The 21,029-nt window shown below is 37.0% G+C and overlaps 1 protein-coding gene across 1 annotated transcript in view; it reads left to right on the forward strand.

Moving 5' to 3' along the window:
* Positions 1-224: 224 nt before the first annotated feature.
* The window catches only part of LOC149542798 (uncharacterized), a 49,011-nt gene continuing 28,206 nt past the window's right edge, over positions 225-21,029 (forward strand). The window contains exons 1-7 of the mRNA XM_089797689.1: positions 225-1,745; positions 2,862-3,215; positions 3,312-3,452; positions 4,476-4,608; positions 4,786-4,899; positions 5,005-5,078; positions 5,284-5,358. Of these exons, the coding sequence (XP_089653815.1) occupies positions 1,704-1,745; positions 2,862-3,215; positions 3,312-3,452; positions 4,476-4,608; positions 4,786-4,899; positions 5,005-5,078; positions 5,284-5,358 (933 nt within the window). The 5' untranslated portion in view covers positions 225-1,703. The remainder of the gene's footprint in view (positions 1,746-2,861; positions 3,216-3,311; positions 3,453-4,475; positions 4,609-4,785; positions 4,900-5,004; positions 5,079-5,283; positions 5,359-21,029) is intronic.

Genomic DNA, 21,029 nt, shown 5'->3' on the forward strand with positions numbered 1-21,029 from the left:
TAGCCTTGACTTGCATAGATCTCATACTCATGAATCCCAATCCGAAGGATGGATGTTTTTTCGGTTTGTTTAAATGCGTGCTCACTCGAGCTGTTATTATTGGCTAGAGATATCTAATCTAGATTTGTGATTCAATTGTTTCCAAGGAACAATTTTCTCTGGAAATAAAATAGTAATAATAATAATAACAAATGTGGAGTGAGCCAACGAGCTCATCCGTACGCTTGTACTCGATCAGTCAGAATTACCCGGAGTGGAATTTATAGAAAAGAGAGGATGGGTGTCAATTCCAGCAAACGAATCAGAGGATGGGTGCACCCAACGGACAAAGGAATATATATATATTTAAGTTGGAAGCAGAGAGTGAGTCAGAGAAAACATGGAGTCTCACTGTCCCAATCATCATTCACCGTCATCATCCATCCGATTTTTAATCGAACCGCACAAAAACTGGTCCACATCTGTACGCTTCTGTTCAAGGAGTTACCGTACCCGTTGCACAGCTCAGCTCATCTCTGAAATTAATACTCACTAAGATTGCATTTGCTGCATTGATTTGTTAAAAATCACATCTCTGAATCCTTGAATCCGCGTGGCGCGTGAGCATATTAAAAAACCCAAAAGCATGTTATGAGGTACTTATTTTTCTCAATAATATCGAGCGATCCATCCGTAGATCTAACCAAAGCAATCGGTTCGGTTCCCCCACTGCATCTTGAAAACATCGTATACGACAAGAGCATTTTTATGTCTGTTGGTTATTTTGTTTTACCAGCTCATGCGGTGAGATTTGAAGCAGGGGAGGGTTTGAAGACGGCTAGGGTTTTGAGAGGCCTGCAGAAACGGGATCAATCTCTTCGTCTGTCTATCAAATGGTGTCAATGGCTCTGTTTTGACCCCAAATGTGTTTTCTGTTTGTTGACAGTAGAGCCCGACGAGTTTGTAGCTGTATTCTGTACAGATTTACCTCTTTTTTGAATGTTGATCTGGGCTTTACACGCTCTTACTTGGTAAATGTCGTGTCAAATACGCAGAGTGACCACCTGCTTATGTTGTTAAAATTGGTATTAATTTGCAACGGAATGGAAACTGCGAGAGTTAGCGAATGAGATATTAGCAGGTGTGAAGAGAACTGAAGTGATCCATTGGACCGGATTTTCCTGAAAAACTGCGAGGTCGGCTGCAGATTCAAACTCTGAGACCGATTGTAGAAAAACCAGCCCATGTGGGCCGCACATCGGGGGGTCGTCGGTACTTTAAACTGCCGCAATTTTGACGGCCAATGGAGTCTTGCGCTTTAAGAAATTGACGATTCCATGGTCTCCGTACGTGGAGTTCATTATTCTTGTTTTATATGTCTTCTGTAGTGGGACAATGACGGCATCTATTTTGCTTACCTGCTAAAAGGTTTGCTGAGATAAAAGTAAGAAGGCCCTAAATGCAATCCACCGCCTGTTTGATTGTACAGGAAGCAGAAAGGTGCGTGACAGAATATTTCGAGTGCCATTTTACTTGTAGCGAGTGTTATGGCCCCTTTTGTGCTAAGCTTGTGGGTATCTGGAAGACTTCGATTGCTTCATTGCTTATTTGAAGGGCACGCTTGAAGTTGGGGAAGCTACAAGTATGGACTTGTTTGGGAATATGATGGAACCTTGAGCCTGTATAGCTTTTTGACGATTGGGCGCCTGAGAAAATTAAGAGAAATGTCTCCAAAATCGTGGATTCTTGTCTTGGCTATGTGTAAGGTAATTTCGTCGGCCACAGGCAATTATTTTTCATTTTTAATGCTCTTATTATTCCGGAAGACTAGGACATGTTGAAAAATGTAGGTTTTTTCATCTAAGTATTGAAATACTCGTACTGGCTCCTACGAGAAAATTCAATTGTCGCGGCTTGAAAAAATGCAGGCCATTTATTTGCGAATGATATTGTGAAAAGTAAAACACACCTTCACTGCGTACCACTTATTTGAAAATCTTGATATGCTCTTTTTGTTGCTTCGCACGTAAAATAAATATTTTTTTTCCATAGAATAACCACCACACTAGAAAATGTGACCATAAAGGAGACACGGAAATTTGAGAAAGAATTATCAGTGGTACAGACCATTACAATATTCCTGTTGAAAGAAAATATGCGAGCAAATTGACGCGATAGAGCATTCAATGTTATAACATTATGTTGGATTGGTCACAAATTATGTCTTAGATGGCATCTGTGTGAGATTGTAATATTATAACATATTACGTCTCAGACGTTGGATTCGTGACAAATGTCCACAATGTCCATCCCTAAGAAAATGTATAAAATCCCTAACACCTATAATACTTTGTAGATGTTAGATTTGCAAAATTGTTTTTGAATGTTTTGATTCTCCTTTGTATCCATCCTCATATCAACTTTAGCAATTGGATGACACATTGAAAATACCACTTCCAAAAGCTCATATAACAAATAACGGCATGATTTGTATCAGCAGCATAAATAACAAATACTATTCTTAATGGTAACCATGCAGCTGTTAATTCTATGTACCTATAAATGAGGTACAGTATGCTTCTCAATGAAGCCGTTTCTGGATGATGTATCACAGTACATGCTATAACATTTACAAAGGCTATTCATCTTCTTTGATCTAGATGTTTTGAAGCCATGGTTTTTAATTTCATATGCTGCAACCTCTATATATTTTGGTTTGCACCTCCAACTAAATCACAAATCTAGATTTTCAACAATCTCTTCAAGTACCTCATGAGGGATTTCTTGACCATGTATGATGTGTTATTTGTGGTGCTTGGTTAGAATTTAGGAATTCTCAAATGTGGAGTTCTAATGGCTCATTAACTTTTCCTTCTGTTCAGATATGTTTGTTGCTGCCGTGGAAAGGGATTGTTGGCTGCAAAGCTGAAAGTAGTGGACTTTACAAGCAGAAGGTGGTGCGAGAGGTGAAGACTCTTCAGTCACATTCTTGTATACATGATGATATACTAGAACAACGCCGTCGTTTTGGACAGAGGGAGTATTCTGTAACTCCACAGGTCTATGATGACGAACCTGGGTTTGCTAGAAATCACAGGAAACATAGGGAACTGTTGTCCATTGACAAAAGAAGTTTACCACTAGAGAAAAAACAGCCAATCAGGATATTCTTGAACTATGATGCTGTGGGGCACTCATTGGACAGAGATTGTCGGAATGTTGGAGACATTGTCAAGGTGAAGTATAAGATTCTTTGATTCCATGATCACGTAGATTTTACTTGGTGAATATGGTTTCTTTTGCTTATGTTTCATCAGTGCATGATGTTCTAGCTAGGGGAGCCACCCTTAAGTTCTGTCTCTGGAGTCCCTGTCTGCAATCCACGTGCAGAGCCTCCAGTTTATGGTGATTGCTGGTACAACTGCACTTTAGAAGATATATCAAGAGAAGACAAGCAAAAACGACTCCATGAGGTAATCACAAATCTAAAGACCACATCTTTTTTGATCTGCCTTAATTTGTACATGCACATTAGGTTTTTGCTTGACCTTTACCAGGCCTCAGTGCAATCTGTAGTAGTGGTTTTCTCTAAATCAAATTATTCCTCTTAGCTGAACTAGAAAACGTTTTCTGTAAATATGTGCACAGTTGGTCTTAGAATAGAAAACCCATGGACACAACATGGAGTAGTAAGGAAACTCCTGATCTGAAAGAACTTGAGGAGTCACATACATCTTCTTCCTTGTGTTCCTCTTAACTCAATCAAATTCAAAATCCACTAAACTCATTTCTTGAGTTTTGAGTCTTGTTGGGAACTTTGAAGTCTGTTATACTTATTAATGTTCTGATAGTTAAGTGATTTGAGCTTTAAAATTTCAGTTGAGAAGCAGCCTATGTTATTTCAAATACCTTGAAAGAGAAACAGCTTACTTCAACGTACAAACTGCTTCATATTTTCTTTTATCACTATGTAATACTTGCCTAGTTGCAACAAATATCCAGCACAGAGGTTAATATGTCATCAACCACCAGTATCCATTTTCAAATAAGAGACAACCTTTGGCATCTTCTGGTAGGTCTCATTTGTATCTACTATGCATAACCTTTTTTGCTCTCACATACAGGATGTTTTAGTCGTCTCCTCTTTGGCAGTGGCATCCCATTAATGCTTGAATACGTGAAATGGCAGAGCACCGACTTTCTTATGTGTGATCCTGGTGAATTTAATTTTAATATTTATTATGGGTTTTTGTGAGTGGAAATGTGATTTTTCGTTGTCATATACCGCAGTCCATTGGTCAATATACTGGAATACATAGTTATCTACCTGCTATAATGCGAATACACTTATAAAATGGGATCACTATTAATTTTGTTTGTCTTGATATTTCAACTTTAATAAGCTCAAAATTCTCATAATACAATTTATGAAAGGAAGGAGAAAGAACACATATTTATTTACATCATTATCTTTGATTGTGGTTGCCTTTGGGTAGGCACTTGGTGAGACAGCAGAGTGGTTCAAAAGGGCTTTGTTAGTGGAACCTGTAAAGGGAAATCTCCGGCTAAGTGGCTATTCTGCATGTGGTCAGGATGGTGGAGTGCAGTTGCCTCGTCAATATGTGGAGGGTAAGAGTAGTTCTCTTGGCTCCTTTTAAATGCCATTTTTGCATTGCATTAGAGGGAATTCCTTCAACACGTATACTTTATGTTCATTTGCTACATGATCCCGACTTGTTCATTTGATGTAAACTTGTTTGAATCTATTTCCCAATATTTCTCATGCATATATGTTTCAATTTTCAGAGGGTGTTGCGAATGCTGATCTAGTACTTTTAGTAACAACCCGGCCAACAACTGGAAGTACGCTTGCCTGGGCTGTGGCATGTGAACGTGATCAATGGGGCCGTGCTATTGCTGGTAAGCTATTATCTTTTAGTCTTTTCATTTTTCTTCTGGTGTGCTATTCTCTCTCTTATTGCAGTTCATCTTCTGTTGAATGTATAAATAAAAACATCTTTCCAGGTCATGTAAATGTTGCACCTCGACATCTTACTGCTGAGGCAGAAACATTGCTTTTTGCAACATTAATACATGAGGTTAGTCTTCTATTTGCAACATAATATATATATATTCTTATCTGAGGATCTCTTGTGATGCTTAAACTGTAATTTTTCATTTTTTTTATGTGGGTCTCTTCTGACACTTAAACTGTGATTTTTTAAATGGTTTGCCCTGTTCTTAACTTGAATTATTATCAAAAGGGAAGAAAGGAATTACATGTAATTAACTATGACTGTACAGGTCATGCATGTTCTGGGATTTGATCCACATGCCTTTGCTCATTTCCGAGATGACCGCAAGCGAAGACGAGATCAGGTAAATATTCATCACTAACCTATTGTATATCATTATTGTATGGTTGGTAGTGTTCATTACTTTTGAGTTGATTAATGTTTCAATGTCTAAATTTCATAATCAAGATCACAATTACACATTATCTCTTTGAATGTATCAGTTGATTTTAAACAAAAGATTAATTGTTGGACAAATGGTTAGATTCTTGTATTGTTTCAAATAGTTTGCAGGTTTTTTCCTTCTTTTCTTTGGAAAGGATTTAATCTACATTACAGGGAAACATGGTGCTCCCCTTGCTCCCCCCAAAAAACCTTCCATGTTCCTTCAACATTAGGTTGTCTCCTGGCCTTGAAATGCCTCCTTTTGAAGTTCATATATTCTAGGGGACCTCTGGCTGCCCCTGGGATGGTCGGAAATGGATTTGATGTTCTTTCACAATTGCGGAGATAGTTGGCAAATGTCCTTCAACCTTTCTAGTGATGGGCAGTAAAGTTTGTGATTCCCTGTGAGCTAAGTTACCTAGTTCGTATCCATAGGCCCTGAACTGGGTTCAGGTATGCACCTAGTACAGATGTGTTTGTGGGTGACCATGGGTACGTGATATGGCTTACTCAAATATTTTTCAACTATCAATTGACATTTAATATTTATCTTTGGCATCTGGCATCAATCAGTGATCAAGTATCATACTACAAAATGATTTAGTTTTACAATTCTGTATATTTTTCCTTATTTTGTATATATATTATTTTATAATGATGCATTCTATATGTAAATATGCACACACACAAACCCAGACCCCTAAAAACGTTTTTTGCATAGCCACGTATTGGTTCATGTAACCGCACCTGTCCTTGCACCTAGACTGGTAACTTAGCCTGCGATTGTGTTGGGGATGTTGGGACTTCCCTTAATTTTTTTCGTTTAAAAGACACGAAAAGTATATAATTATGTATAATATTAATTGCTGGAAATGTATTTGATGCAAAGTAACGAGAATCGGAATTGACAAATTAAAAAAATCCTTGAAATTTAAAGATTTTAACAATTTAAAACTTATTTCATGCACCTTTTTTTGATTATAACTTAAACACACTATATAACATCATCAAATAGAAGCTAACAGACATAAACATGAAACATAAATGATTAATCCATCACATACTATGTTACACGTAAAATATAAATTGTAGTTGTAGTAAATAGAAATCATAGGATCATAATGAGTCAAATCATAGAATGTATGTAAGATGAAGATCCATGAAAAATATGTCTATCAATATCTATAAGCAATATGTTACACGTAAAATGTAAATTGTAGCTGTAGTAAATAGAAATCATAGGATCATAATGAGTCAAATCATAGAATGTATGTAAGATGAAGATCCATGAAAAATATGTTTATCAATATCTATAAGCGAAATGAAAAAACAAGGCTCTAGCTCAAGCCTTATCATCATCCTCAAGCTCGACTGTAGGCTCAGCCTCAACCTCTGAGTATCCTGTCTGCTATCTACAAAGGTGTCTAAGGTAGGTCCTAGAGGACTGCTGAGCCGTGGCCTCCACATGTAAGATGGGCTCACGAACAACATCAGTAGGGCTTGTGTCTATGCGTGAGCATGTGCATCTACCAGTGCCTAAATGTGCTCTTGCTGCCTCCTTTGCCATGGCCACAACCTTAGCCTCTCTATCTACCTGGTTAACCCACTCATGGTTTGCCTCAGTGAAGATTGAATCCACAACCTCAGTGAGCCACCCTGATTCTGGATCAATCTCCTCCTGAATGATCGGAGAGGAGTCAACGACCAAAAATTTGTTTGATCCTAAGACGGAGGTTGTAATTATTAGAGTATTTTTTCATTTATACTTATTAATTAAATCATATTGATTTAATTATATAAGTTCCTATTACTCTAGTTACTTAAGCTTCATTTAGGTGCATTATTAATTAATAATGTGCAACCTAGCTTTTTAGTTTAGGGTTTCTATCTCACCTTTATAAGGTTGAGCCTTGTCCTTTTTTCATTATCTTTTATGCAATTCACAAAGGTGATTTTGGCAATTTTTTGCATGAATCGTCAATTCATGCAATGAAATGGCTGATCTGGTTCACCGGTTCAAAAAAAATCAGGAACCATGAATTGAATCGCCAAACCGGCGATTTCATGGCGATTTTCGTATCTATGAATTGAATAATTATTTCAATTTCTAAATTGAACCTTGATGTCATCTATAGCTGAAATTATTAAAAAAATTGAATTTCTCTTATATAATTTTTTTGCTGCAGCGCCCCCCACCCACCTGTCATCTCAAAAAATGGCCTTCCAGACTGCTGTCTTGAAGTATGTCCCAGAATCCCCTGCCTCCCTTGCGCCATATGGGTTCGTTTGTTTGGTGGAATTAAATAATGCTGGAATTGTCAAATTACAGTATTTGACAATTCAGGAAGTTTTAAATCCAGAAAATGGCTTTTGGAATATGGTTGGAACTGGTTGGTTCACCTGGAATTCGTAATGAGAAGATGCAGTATCTGTGTTTGGTTCCATAATTCTGGAATTGAAAAGCCACTTGAATAAGTTTTTTTTTTAATATCTTTTTTTTGTAACAAGAGTGAAATTTAATTTTAAATGTGATTTTTGTTGTGTGATTTATTTATGAGTTTTGTTGTGTGATTTAAATGTGATTCTATTTTGTTATTTTTTTGACAAGAATGAAATGTGATTAGGGAAGGTGTTATGAAGTACTTCTTTTGAATCTCCATCCTTTGAATCTTGAAATTATTCTTATTTGTAAATCTGCTATTTAAGAGTGAAGATTTTGTTAGATTTTCTCTCAAATTATGTTTACCAAATAAGTTGCATGCAATGAAATTTCTATTAGATAAATAAAAATGGTATAAATCAAAATATTATAACTACAGAATTTTGAAATATGTAACATGAACTATGTTTAGTTAAACAAAATCAATTACCATGCATTTTATGCATAGGAAAAAAAAAACGCAAAAAAAAGCATACTTTTACAAAGACTAGTCAAAATTACAAAGGAGATTGATTACAAATTTTAAGTTGCCTTGTATTATAAACCACAAGAATTTATCTATGATTTGATTCTATTTTGTTATTTTTTTGACAAGAATGAAATGTGATTAGGGAAGGTGTTATGAAGTACTTATTTTGAATCTCCATCCTTTGAATCTTGAAATTATTCTTATTTGTAAATCCGCTATTTAAGAGTGAAGATTTTGTTAGATTTTCTCTCAAATTCTGTTTACCAAATAAGTTGCATGCAATGAAATTTCTATTAGATAATTAAAAATGGTATAAATCAAAATATTATAACTACAGAATTTTAAAATATGTAACATGAACTATGTTTAGTTAAACAAAATCAATTACCATGCATTCTATGCATAGGAAAAAAGAAGCAAAAAAAGCCTACTTTTACAAAGACTAGTCAAAATTACAAAGGAGATTGATTACAAATTTGAAATTGCCTTGTATTATAAACCACAAGAATTCATCTATGATTTGAATCTGGTCCAAATATGCATCCACATTCTCCCCACTTGTATATTTGCAAAAGGAGTCCAATATTTGCACCCTAAAATGCTCGAAGTTGGAAACATACCCCAATCCTGTAGTAACCATAATCACCTTTTAATAAATTTTCATATGTCATCTAAAATACGAAACAGCAGAATATTTCTGTGCTCCACTGAGTCTCATCTTGTGGAGGAACACACATAGGAGATGCCTGAGGTACTCCTAAAATTTTATAGAATGCTAATTGAATAGGTTAATGACATGGGAACAAAAGTGGGCCCAGGGGAACAGGAGGTGACAACTCATCAACATGAAATAGTTTCTTTAGAAACTGTAAGACAACAAAAAGCAATCCCATTAAAATTAAAGGTGAGTCTTATAGGCACTTATAGAGATTACTGTGCATCACCATAATGCTCACAGAACTCTAGTCTGTATGATACCTAGAGACCAGGTCATATAATGACCTACTTCATCTTGTACTTGGATATGATGTTTATGATTGCTCGACAACCAGTTACAAGAAAATTTAACATACTTGTGCATAAGAAACTAACACAATATAAACGAATAAGCCATAAGGTCAGCAATACTGTTGAACTGGCCATGAAGCTCTGATATCATAAGCTTCCTACCAATGGAACTTCTTTGCTTTGGGCATTAGTAGTGTGTTCTCATCCTTGTGCATAAGAAACTAACACAATATAATGGAATAAGCCATAAGATCAGCAATACCGCTGAACTGGCCATGAAGCTCTGATATCATAAGCTTCCTACCAATGAAACTTCTTTGCTTTGGGCATTAGTAGTGTATTCTCCAATGCCCATCTCCTGGACTTGGGCATTAGTAGTGTAATATAAGTGAATAAGCCATAGGGTCAGCAATACTGCTGAACTGGCCAGGAAGCTCTGACATCATAAGCTTCCTACCAATGAAACTTCTTTGCTTTGAGCATTAGTAGTGTGTTCTCATCCTTGTGCATAAGAAACTAACACAATATAATGGAATAAGCCATAAGATCAACAATACTGCTGAACTGGCCATGAAGCTCTGATATCATAAGCTTCCTACCAATGAAACTTCTTTGCTTTGGGCATTAGTAGTGTATTCTCTAATGCCCATCTCCTGGGCTTGGAGCAGACTGCAGGATGTGTTCCTTGGTGACATTTGACATACTGTGGGGCTATGCATGGCATGGATTGCTTGCTTCTGCTCCCAGTTTGAGTCTCACTAAAGCTGATGTTCAAGTCAATTGTTGGGCTTGGACAGCTTTTCTGGGCCGATAAGCAAGTTTTACTTTTCGTCTGCTCCAACATCTCTCTTGACCATTATCCTTGGTGTGCTACTTGCCTCCCATCCAGCAGTAAGAAAGCATAGCAGATTTATAAAGATTCTCATTTCTATCTGTGAATTGTGAGTGAGAGCAATGCTAAGTGAGAACAATATACTGCTCTATATGGAGCTTTACTTGATGAATGTTTTGAGAGTAGCGATTGGAATTTACTCACATCCACATCTTACAGTGCAAAGTTAGTTGAGGGGCTTCAGACATTTGACTTCGACTTGTATGCAGTGGAGCTCTTACAATGATGCGCTTGTGGTATCTTATCATATGACATGTCGCAGGTGAAGCCATGAAAGCTCGATCCCCTGAAATTGCTTGACACTCAGTTTTTAAACTCAAAGTCCATCCACCTGCAAAGCATATCATTGGCCAAATGACTTTTCGCAGAATAAACTGTGACAGAGATGAATACTCACATTTGAGTCAATGCAGTGAACAAATTCCATGCTCTTGAATTCATTTTCAAATGCTCAGTTGCAGTTGCAGAGATGAAACTCTCCTCCACAATGTCGCTCAAGTCCATGAGAATGAAAAATGATAGGAAAATTATAAAAAATTGTTATTGTGGAACTCAAAAATTGTAAAATTTCATTTACCCCCAATTCTCATCTAAGTGGAATTGGAATTGATTTTCCAATTCCACCTTTTTAGATGTAAGATTAAAATCCAGATTTTGGGGGTGAATGGGAATTAACAAATCCCTATTCCATTTAAAAAAAATGTTTTTAGAAGATTTCAATTCTGGAATTGGACAATGACAATTTGAGGCCAATTCCACCAAATAATGGGCCCTAAAGGCCATAGATCATGGAATTTAATTTACTCAACTTTTATGTCTTTATTCAAATCTCATTTCAAAGCTTTTGGCATTTTGTTGATCTACATTTTGTTGTTGATGTTTTAATTGATATTAGTGGATATGTTGGGACTGTTCAATGAGCTTTTATAATTTGTTTGGCCTTGAGTGCAACCCCTGGAGGCAGTTAATAAAAAACCAGTAGCAAACTGAATTACTGCATAATCAATTTAAATAATTATATAAATAATAATATATTACAAATGTGTTGCAATGATCATCTACACAAAGTGAAAAATGAAAATGAAATGAAATAAGTCCTCTATGGCTGTCAAGTCTTGTCACGGTGACAACAGATAAGAACAGATAATGATTGATAGGCTGAATTGGCTCTTTGTTTTCCATGTCAAGATTAAAATACAGCACCAAGCAATAGCAAATTTCCTCTTCTTACAAAAAATCCCTCTTGGCACGGCTTCTGTCCAGTATAATGTTAAGACACCTATTAGCTTTGAACATGTGGCTGTTGTTATGAGATGGGGTAGAAAATGTTTGTTTGATTCATAAATGAAGTATGGAGGACAATGATGTTAAGATTAACTATGGATGATTAGAACATAGCAAGGTAGTAAAAACCTTTATTGGTGATATATTGGTTTTCCAAAGATAGACAGATGTTTCACAAAAAGTAGGATTTAATGAGGAACTCAAAAAACACAGGACAAAGAGAAGAAAACACCTTTGTTATATTTGAAGTCAATTTAATTGCTCAGCAAAAGAGAGATTTAAGGGAAACGAGGGTTTACACCATTAATTTTGGAATATTCTTTTTTTCCCCATTGATTTTTATATCCCTAATTGCATTGCTCAATGCTTCGTACATTACAACATAGTAAACTATTACAAGTACATAGTTGACTTTGAATTTTGAACTTGGAAATGAATTGCAATTTAACCTACAAAGTACAAAGTAACAAAAAATGGAGTGAGCCAATGACTCCTGTTTCTATGAAGTACACTACATAAGTAGGCTGCAGGTGTTGATGATGATGTCCTAGGGACATATTTTCTCCTAACTTGTTCAATCTCCTCGAGATCAAATTGATTTGATCATTTGAGAAAAAATACTGTTTGCATTTCCCTCCTACCTGCATCTTGTTTTGGAATTACTGGTATAACATTTGTATCAACCAGAGGAACCTCTTGTAGATTTTTATTACCTTCCTTTGCCAAGCTATGATCCTGCTCAGCCCTACTGCAAGCCTCACCAATGCTTTTCTCCGTTCAAGCTTCACAACTGCATCTGCTTCAGTGGCAGTGGATTACAGAGCTGCACATATTTTTGACAGATTCCTTTAATATCTTTTAAAGTCACACTTGTTATTGCTCCTCCAAATTGCTCAATTGGTAGAGCATCCAGAATGATTTTTGGGGTCCTTGGTGTAAGCCTTGACAGACCATTGTGAATAGATAGTATTACATTTCTATATAATCAATTTTAACATGTTCAACTTGTGGAACATTAAATTTCAAAACTTGAACACAAGGACTGACTGCTCAGTTGGCAGAGTACCCAGGCTGGTTTTGGGAGGTCTTGGGTGGTCTTGGGTTCAAGTTCCAGCCAGCTCATTTTGAATAGGTAAAAACCACCATAATCCAGATACATATTTATACATCATTCTTTTTGTTTTTTGTTTTAAACTTCTGACAGCCTTGATGAAATGCTACTGGTGTTCTACAGATTAAAATTTGACAATTTTCATATATAATGTCTAAAAAGAACGCCTTTTGCCTTTGTCTAAAGTGCTATTCAATGCAGCTCTTGTTTAAAATGTAAAAGGCTGTTTCTAACATAGTACTGCTATAAAATTGCTACCCTAGAATGGATTACCTCCCTCTTTCTATTTTCTATAGCTAGGTTTTTGAAATCAATTAACTTATTTTGAAATCAATTAACTTATTTTGGTTGCTTGGGGACATTAGCATAAATTCTTAAGTTCTATTCTTTTTAAAATCCATTTTTCGCTCTTGATTCTTGAAGTTGAAATGCTTATACCCTAAGTCATAGGGTTTGCCGAATTTTTTGCTTGAGGTTCGAAATTCGGCGAACCCTTAAAAAATTTTTAAAATTCATGGATGCTTGCTAAAAATTCGTACAGAAAGGAAAAAAAACTGTAGTTTTGCAAAAGTTATATTTTATCATCCTAGTTTTTAGGGTTTTCGGGTGATTGTCTCTAAGCATCAGCTGCAACGTTATTGGACTTCTTTGCAATTCTTTTGTGTTGCCATCCGCCAGATCATTGGCTCCTCTGCAACGTTTTTGGACTCTTCTGTGGTTGTCTTCCAAATCGTGGACTTATGTGATCGTTGCATAAAGATTGCAAATCACATCTGCAACTCCTGTCTATCGGTTCTGAGATTTGTTTGGTTTGCAGTCTCAGCAACTCCCGTCCGACTCCATCTGTTCAGCACATCTTATTTCTGGCCGCTGCTGTCACTTGAAACGTTTAATAGTTCTAAGATTTTTATTTCATATTTTAAGGTTTGGTGCCATAGTTTATTTTATTAAGAATTTCATTTATTTCGTTAAGTTTGAATATAATTTAGTGTAATTTGTCATTACAATAATATTATTAATACAATTAATATATACCCCATTCCGTTTTAATTCATGTTTTGTTATTAACTTAAAATTTACAATTATATTATTTAATTTTGTACACTTTAAAATTGTTAAATGTTCCACATATTAAACATTATACTGTTATTTAATATTAAAATGTTATAATGTTTTAAACTGTAAATATTTGTATTAAAATATTATACTTATTCTATAATTTGTAAATATTATTATGAATTTTATTAAATATTTGTTATTTATTTTTTAGTTTGTCTATTGCAAAACAAAAAATATTTTATAGGTCTTTATTATTATTAAATTTATTTATTTTATATTATTTTGTTTTTTTAAATTTTTTTTTAAATCGGTAAACGGCCAAGGCCTTGATTAATTTTATTAATTTAATAAATAAGATACAATAGCTTCACTCCGTTCAAACGGGCACTGGTAGGAAAGAACAGAGAAGAAAACCTCCAGTCTAGCTCGGGACAGATGTCCTATATTATTACATTTTTAAAAGGACATACCCCAGTCAAATACTGCTAGTCAATACAAATTTAAGTTTACAACATATATAGGGGCATTCCCCAAATGATCACATAAGATTTGATTACATTTTACATCGCAAATATCTTTGTCCATCTGAACAAGAGTCGGAAGCCAATTTAATGATGGCATATTCCTGCCTCGAACAATCATGCCTCCTCCTAAGCTTAGTGAAACACCAAGGTTAGAAAACATAATAAATATGAACTTGAAAAATATTATTTTGTTTATTATTTTCCATTCGAATATTTTCTTAGTAAAGGAAATTAGAAAATTTATTATACTTGAATTTGAATTTTGTTTATTAGTAAAGAAAAAATAAGAAATTAATATATTTTTATTTTATGTTTTAAAATGTATTGTTTAGTGGTGTTATGCTCAAACATATAATAATAAATAGCATATATTTTTTGAGAATTTCAAAAGGCAATTTTAATGTCGATTTTTCCTTTTTCGTTTTTTTTTTTGGCTTGTCGAATTTCATTTAAACTTCATAGTTGTTGAACTCGAATTCGAAACTTGTGACTTGGCTTATACCACATATTAATGCTGTAAGGAAACTTGCAATAAAGAACAAAACTGTTTCCACATAACCCATAATAGATCTGAAATTAATGTGCAATTAAAATCCACATGCAAGAGAATAGACAACACACCCACAAAAAATTGTGACACAAGATATACTTCGAGAAACCCTCATTGAGGGAAAAACCGAGCCTCTAAAAGCATTCATCAACATGTATTATTCAGCAAAAAATATCATTGCAATACAACCATGGAAGCCTTCAAAGCCATAGCCACCACCGAGCAATCCATGTGAACAAGCGTTAATCCACACATCCCATGCCATGCTTCCAACTTTCACAAATGCTCCCTTGGCTAACTTGTCAAGTCTTGTCCCGCTCGACTCTTGCCTTTTGTCTTCTCCTTGTCACTTTCTCACACACAACAACTACCCTTGTGGCTGCTTATATAGTAGCAAGTCCTACAAAACCACTAAGTGGTATTACATAAACCATGAGCTAAAACCATGTGCTACCTAACCCATCGACCCCACATTTAATATTGGGCATTTAATTCTTTTCCCCAATATTAAATAATTACATAAAATATTATCACAATGTTACAATACAATTCATCAAGAATATTCCAGGAGAATTTTTACATGTTGCATTTTGATCTAGGTGCAACATTACATAATAAAATAAAATAATACAACATAACAATATTATGCAATGTGTGCAACACCCATTATCTCAACAATCTCCCACTTGTTGTATACATTGCATAGGGTCAATCTGTAGCCACATAAATGAACAAGGGAACAATCCCTCCCAACACATCCACCATCATGGATTAAAGTAGACCAAGTGCTCTATCCTGGTACTGTTGATGCGAGTTTTGTGTCACTACATAACATATTAGTAATTGGATGCTTGATACAGAATACCAAATACACAATTCCTCTCTTGAAAAGTTCTCTCTCATGGGACATGAGTATAACTCCAATGTTCCTTACACCGTTGGATACTCGCTCAGTTTTATCAATGTGATTTGCTGGTAATCACGTAGGCGGCCTTACGTTTTCTTGTTTGAGAAAAATTTGGATCTTGGTGAGAAAATGGAGATGGTGGTTCGGTGTGAATGCTAGATGATGTTGATGGCGCGATGATGGCAATGTAGGGTGAATGGCGATGGAAGGTGAGAATGCCGATGTTTTGGTTTACTTCTCTAACTAACCTCTTCTAAGCATGAAATTTGGCTACTCAACTACTCCTACTCCTAAGAATGGAAGGTTAGCAGATGGACGGGGATCGAATCTAATGAAGGCTAACCAGCGGCCCTACCTCCATAGATGCAACGCTTCAAAGGAAAGTAAACTAGATCACCACACAAAGCCTCCCAACCAGCCGTTAGGATGCTAGTGGCCTAGTGTTGACCCCTATCAAACATCTACCAAAGCTACCATGCAACTATCCATTTTATTTTACTCTTACTCTAACAACTTGAAATGAAATTGCTTCAACTTGAAAAGAAAATTTAACTATGTGGAAGTAGAAAACATGCAATAACACCCAATGTTCTTAGTCAACATGCAATGAAAAAGAGAGCACTTTGGTATTATTTTCGCAACAATTTCTCCAACCCCTCCCCCTTTACAAATGAGAGCCAATGGCCTTATCTAGAGGTCCAAAATACAATGGACGGTAGAGATCAAAACAAGATCGACGATCCAGATTGGATCCAAAACCCTAATTAGGGTTGCCACCCCATCGGCCAATGAGAAGATGCCACCTCATCAATGGACCAATGAAAAAAGTGCAAAAGTGGCAACCAATGAGAAGGCACCAAAATGGTGGCCAATCAGAAACAAACACTTGTCCTATTCTAGAAGAAAGAGAAAGTTGCCACTTGGGCATACATAAGATGATCTTCTAATATAATTCTTCCTTTTTTTTTTGTTCTTTTAGCTAAGGCAATGAACTTAGCTAGCCTTTCGTTAACTTCTTCCATAGGAGGACAAGGTGTGTGCTTCGCTCGGAGTTTTGCTGACTTTGCCACGCTGTTTGCTGCTTGTAGTATCCTTTCGTGATCCTTCTCATATTCCTTTGCAAACCCAATAAAAGCATTGAGTGAGGAAAGGGTGTTCAGATGTTTCCTTTTGACGGCAGCCTTTCCTAACTCATCCAATCTCGATCCAAATCCTGTCTCACTGACATCCTCCTCTCTAATACCCTCAAAATCAAGCGCCACCCCAACATCGCTCATCATGGTCGAAATGGAAGTGTCGACGCTTGGGCCGTGTTGTGCAATCTCATCATGAATTTCTTCAAGTGTTCTGAATCTGGTAGTCAATGCGACATACCAAGATTCAACTATGCTCAATCCTCTCTCATCAACCAACCAGGCTCTTTCAAAATATGCCTCCGGTAGCCTAATGAACGCCTGCAGCCTAGGAATAACCAAATCCTTGATGGGAAGAAAATTCTTCCATTCTTCTTCAAATAATCTGAATTTGTTTCTAACAGTCACCAATGACTGGAATGTTGAGATGAAGGAGGGCAAGAAATTTCGCCCATCTTGGATTGTATCATAGATCCAACCCCTTACTTCGTGTAACTGAGCTGATACCTCTTCTGAATTGCTCCCGCTGTCTTGAGGAAGGGCTGCCTGATGCAGCTGTTGGATTGGCTGGCAATCTCTCCAATATTTGTTTTCGGCCTCCAACTTTACTATCTTTTCGTTTGCCTTCCTCAATCTTTCTCTGATTGATGCTATGCCTTCCTGAACCTCCTCACATTCCATATCATCTGTATTTCTTCCCAAATTATGTTCTACTATTTCGTACTCCTGGGCTGCAATCTCATCCGCTGCCTTATTGACTGTTGGTATAGCAATCTGAACCCTTCGGTGACCATCACTGTCGCTTCTGATTACCCTTGCCACCGTATTTGCCATCTGTTTTTGGTTCTCGCTATCATCCTTTTCTATTAGTCCTTGGATATCATCAACTGCGTGAGCCATTACCACCTCGCCTCTCGGCATAAGCATTTGCCTTAACCATAGTGGTGCAGTGCATCTCCCCAAATCCGGATTCGGTTCGACCAACAAAGCATCACCAACGGCCTTAGACGCCTGACTTATCTCTTCAATATCAATCGGCCCATCTTCTTCTCTACTAGTTTCTGCCATATTTCCTTGCTGGTTCTCCGAGAGAGGGGAGTACTCCGCACTTTCACTGTAGCCACTTGATTTCGAATCAGAGCTCACCTCCACTGCGGCCCCTTTATCACTCGAATTGACCTCTTGGCTTCTAGCCTTAGTTATACTCTCCATTGACAGCGCTGCCCGCTGTCTCTTGGCTGGAGGTTCCGAACATTCTTGGCTTTTCTCTACCTCCAAAGCGCTCTTCTTGCTATTTCTAACTGTCTCCGATTGCCGGCCACTTCCTTCACCCTTCTGTCCGATTGATTCTACCAGACCTTCCTTCGGTTTCATCATCTCATAAGTAAGGAGAACCTTTTGTCTTTGTAGCTTTCTCAACTTGGCATTATACCACGACTCGGTATGCAAATCCACTGTCCTTGTGACTGCCTCCAAGGAAGGATCCTGATGATCGTCCCAATCCACTGGATTCAACTCTGTTCCAACTACTGTCTCATAGTCTTCTCTCAACACACTATGATCATCCTCCAATTGATCGGGAATATCAAGGCCTCTCCATTTGATATCTCTCATCATGTTCATTGACAATCTCGAGAAAGCTAGCTTTCTCACGTGAAAATCATCCTTTGCATTGGCCCAAAAGTCCTCTATAGTGGGAACATGCTTAAATTCGCTTCCATGAGATGCCTTGATAAGACCAACAGGGTCGAATCCTTGCCTTGCTTTGTACCATCCTAGATGATACCACTCCAATTCCTTTTCCGCAGCCTCAAAGGTGGCCCGATTTGGGCAACTATCATTGCCAATTATAATTGAGAAGGAAACGCCTGTTTTCCCCTCATTCCTCATTACTCTATCATAGTGCTCAAGCTGCCTAGCCAATTCCATCAAAACTACCTTGTCGGGCGGGTATCTTGGAAGCCTCTTGGGACAAACTGTACTTCCTGCCACTCTAATGTATGTGAATTGCGGGAATTGGATGAACCAACTCCCAAACTTCTTAATCCTTGCTTCTGCTTCTGATGAAAGTCTCTTAGCAGGCGCCCCTTGTAATACCCTTACTGTCTTCATGGCGACTGCATCGCAAAACATCTTGTAATCCTTGTTATTGTGCAAATGAAGCTGCGGATAGCATTCATGCACCAAATATTGCCCCGGCCCATTACCAATCTCTCCTAAGGCCCTAAGTCCCAGACTCTCATACAATCTAGCAATTAAGTAAAACAGATAGGATCCCATGTAGAATTGCCTTTGGTTTTGAACTGTTCTAAGTTGCAACTCTAAATTTTCACTTATGATCCTAGCCCAATCAAATTTTCCTTTTCCCTTTTCAATTTCATCAATGAAGAAGTACATCCAGTTTTCGAATTGCATAGCTTGAGCTAGGCCCATGATCCGGCTGAGAAGAACAATGAGATCGCCATATTCCGGCTGAGAAGAACAATGAGATCGCCATATTCCGGCTTGAAATCTGCCACTGTAAGCCTTGTTGATTTGTTAACTCCTTTCCTTCCTTCGTGTATCTAATTCCGCTTTAGATGTGAGAAGTAGGCCTCTTGGTTACCTTGAAATGATTTGGCCGCTTGATCCACCATTACAACTGTCATGCCCTTGCTCTGGGGAATATTAAATGTCTCTTCAATTGCTTGTTCGCCAATGTTGGCCAACACTCTCTTCCCTTCGCCAAAAATGATGGATTTACTGTCTAGATCAAATCTGGATGCACACTCCATAATCAATTTCGGACAAGGCAAAGTAGGAGGAAAAGCTGCTGCATGTACAATTCCGCTCTTGTATATCCTCTTTGCCAAGGGGGATTGTCCTTCCTTTAGTTTGTCCCTCATCCGTATCATGTCCACTGTAGCGATATTAGTATCGGTTATTTTCTTCATTTTCGAGAAGAAGGAAGTTTTGGGCGTCATATCCTCTTTGTCTTTCTTAGCGTTTGCCCGCTTGGGATTCTTACTTGCACTATCATCCTCCATGCTCGTCGCCCTATTACGGGATGGTAGAGTGGTGGACCAAAAGGCAAGAAGAACCAAGTAGTGCAATTCTTAGAAAAGAGCGAAAGAATGGATGTCAGCTTAAGCACTCCTTGCAACTCTAGATGATGACTTTCACCTTAACTAATAATCTTACAGCAACTTTTCGGAACCCGGGATATGACATCAAAGAATTACAAATCCCTTTGCAAATTAGAAAACAAAGCCTCTAAGCTTATCCAACACTTGCCTTCTATGCAAAAATCAAACTTTCATATGTATCTCTTCTTTCAACAAAATTGCCCAAATCTGATATAAAAATTGCAGCCCCTCTAGAAAATCAGAATTTTGTCTTCCACAAATTTCGGCCCCCACAAAATTCGGCTAAGCATGAAAAAAAATTTGCCCTTGCACAAAATTCGCCCAAGCAAAGAAGGAGCAAAATCTGTAAAATCTGCCACCTAGGGCACAAATCGCAGCCCACAAAGTGGAGCAAAAATCCCCAAAAACGCAAAAACTCTGGCCCTTAGACAAATCGCCCAACAATGGCAATGGAGAAATTGCCCAAAAATCGCCAAAAAACTGCCTTCCACCAATTTCGCCCAAGTCTGGAAATCTGCCCTTGCTTCAAATTCGCCCAAGCAAAGAAGGAGCAAATGAATTGATGAAAATGAAATGGAAGGGGACTCCCTTTATAGCAGCTTTCACCTTCCTCCCAGGCTGGCCGACTTGGTCCTATAGAGGAAAAAAAAACCAAAATTAAAGCTAAGTTAGTGGCCCACTTTAAATACTTTGCCAAAATTTTAATTTTCTAAAATGAAAACTGCACTTTTAATTTACTAATTAACCACAAATTGCAAAACGAAATTGAATGGTGCCTTGGGGATGCTAAAAATTTCTATTTAATGAGGTTTTGTTAATTAATACATCCTTGAAGTTGAATTTTGGCTAACCAAAAGCCATTTCTTAATATTAATTTACCAATTTCATTAAATACCAAAAGCTTTCAAGGCAAATTTAATCTATTAAAGCCAATTTTTGCAATTTTCCTCTAAATCGATTTTGCTAAATAATTAAAATTTTATGACAAAAAATAAAATTGCCTCTAGAGTAAAAATCGATTTTGCAATTTAACTTCATCTTACAAAATTAAATTCTATTTCACCAAAAAAAATAAGATTTTCCAAGAAC

The sequence above is a fragment of the Cupressus sempervirens genome, chromosome 8 (genome assembly GCF_028749045.1).
Source record: "Cupressus sempervirens isolate cs-2001-9-10 chromosome 8, ASM2874904v1, whole genome shotgun sequence".
Classification (NCBI taxonomy): domain Eukaryota; kingdom Viridiplantae; phylum Streptophyta; class Pinopsida; order Cupressales; family Cupressaceae; genus Cupressus; species Cupressus sempervirens.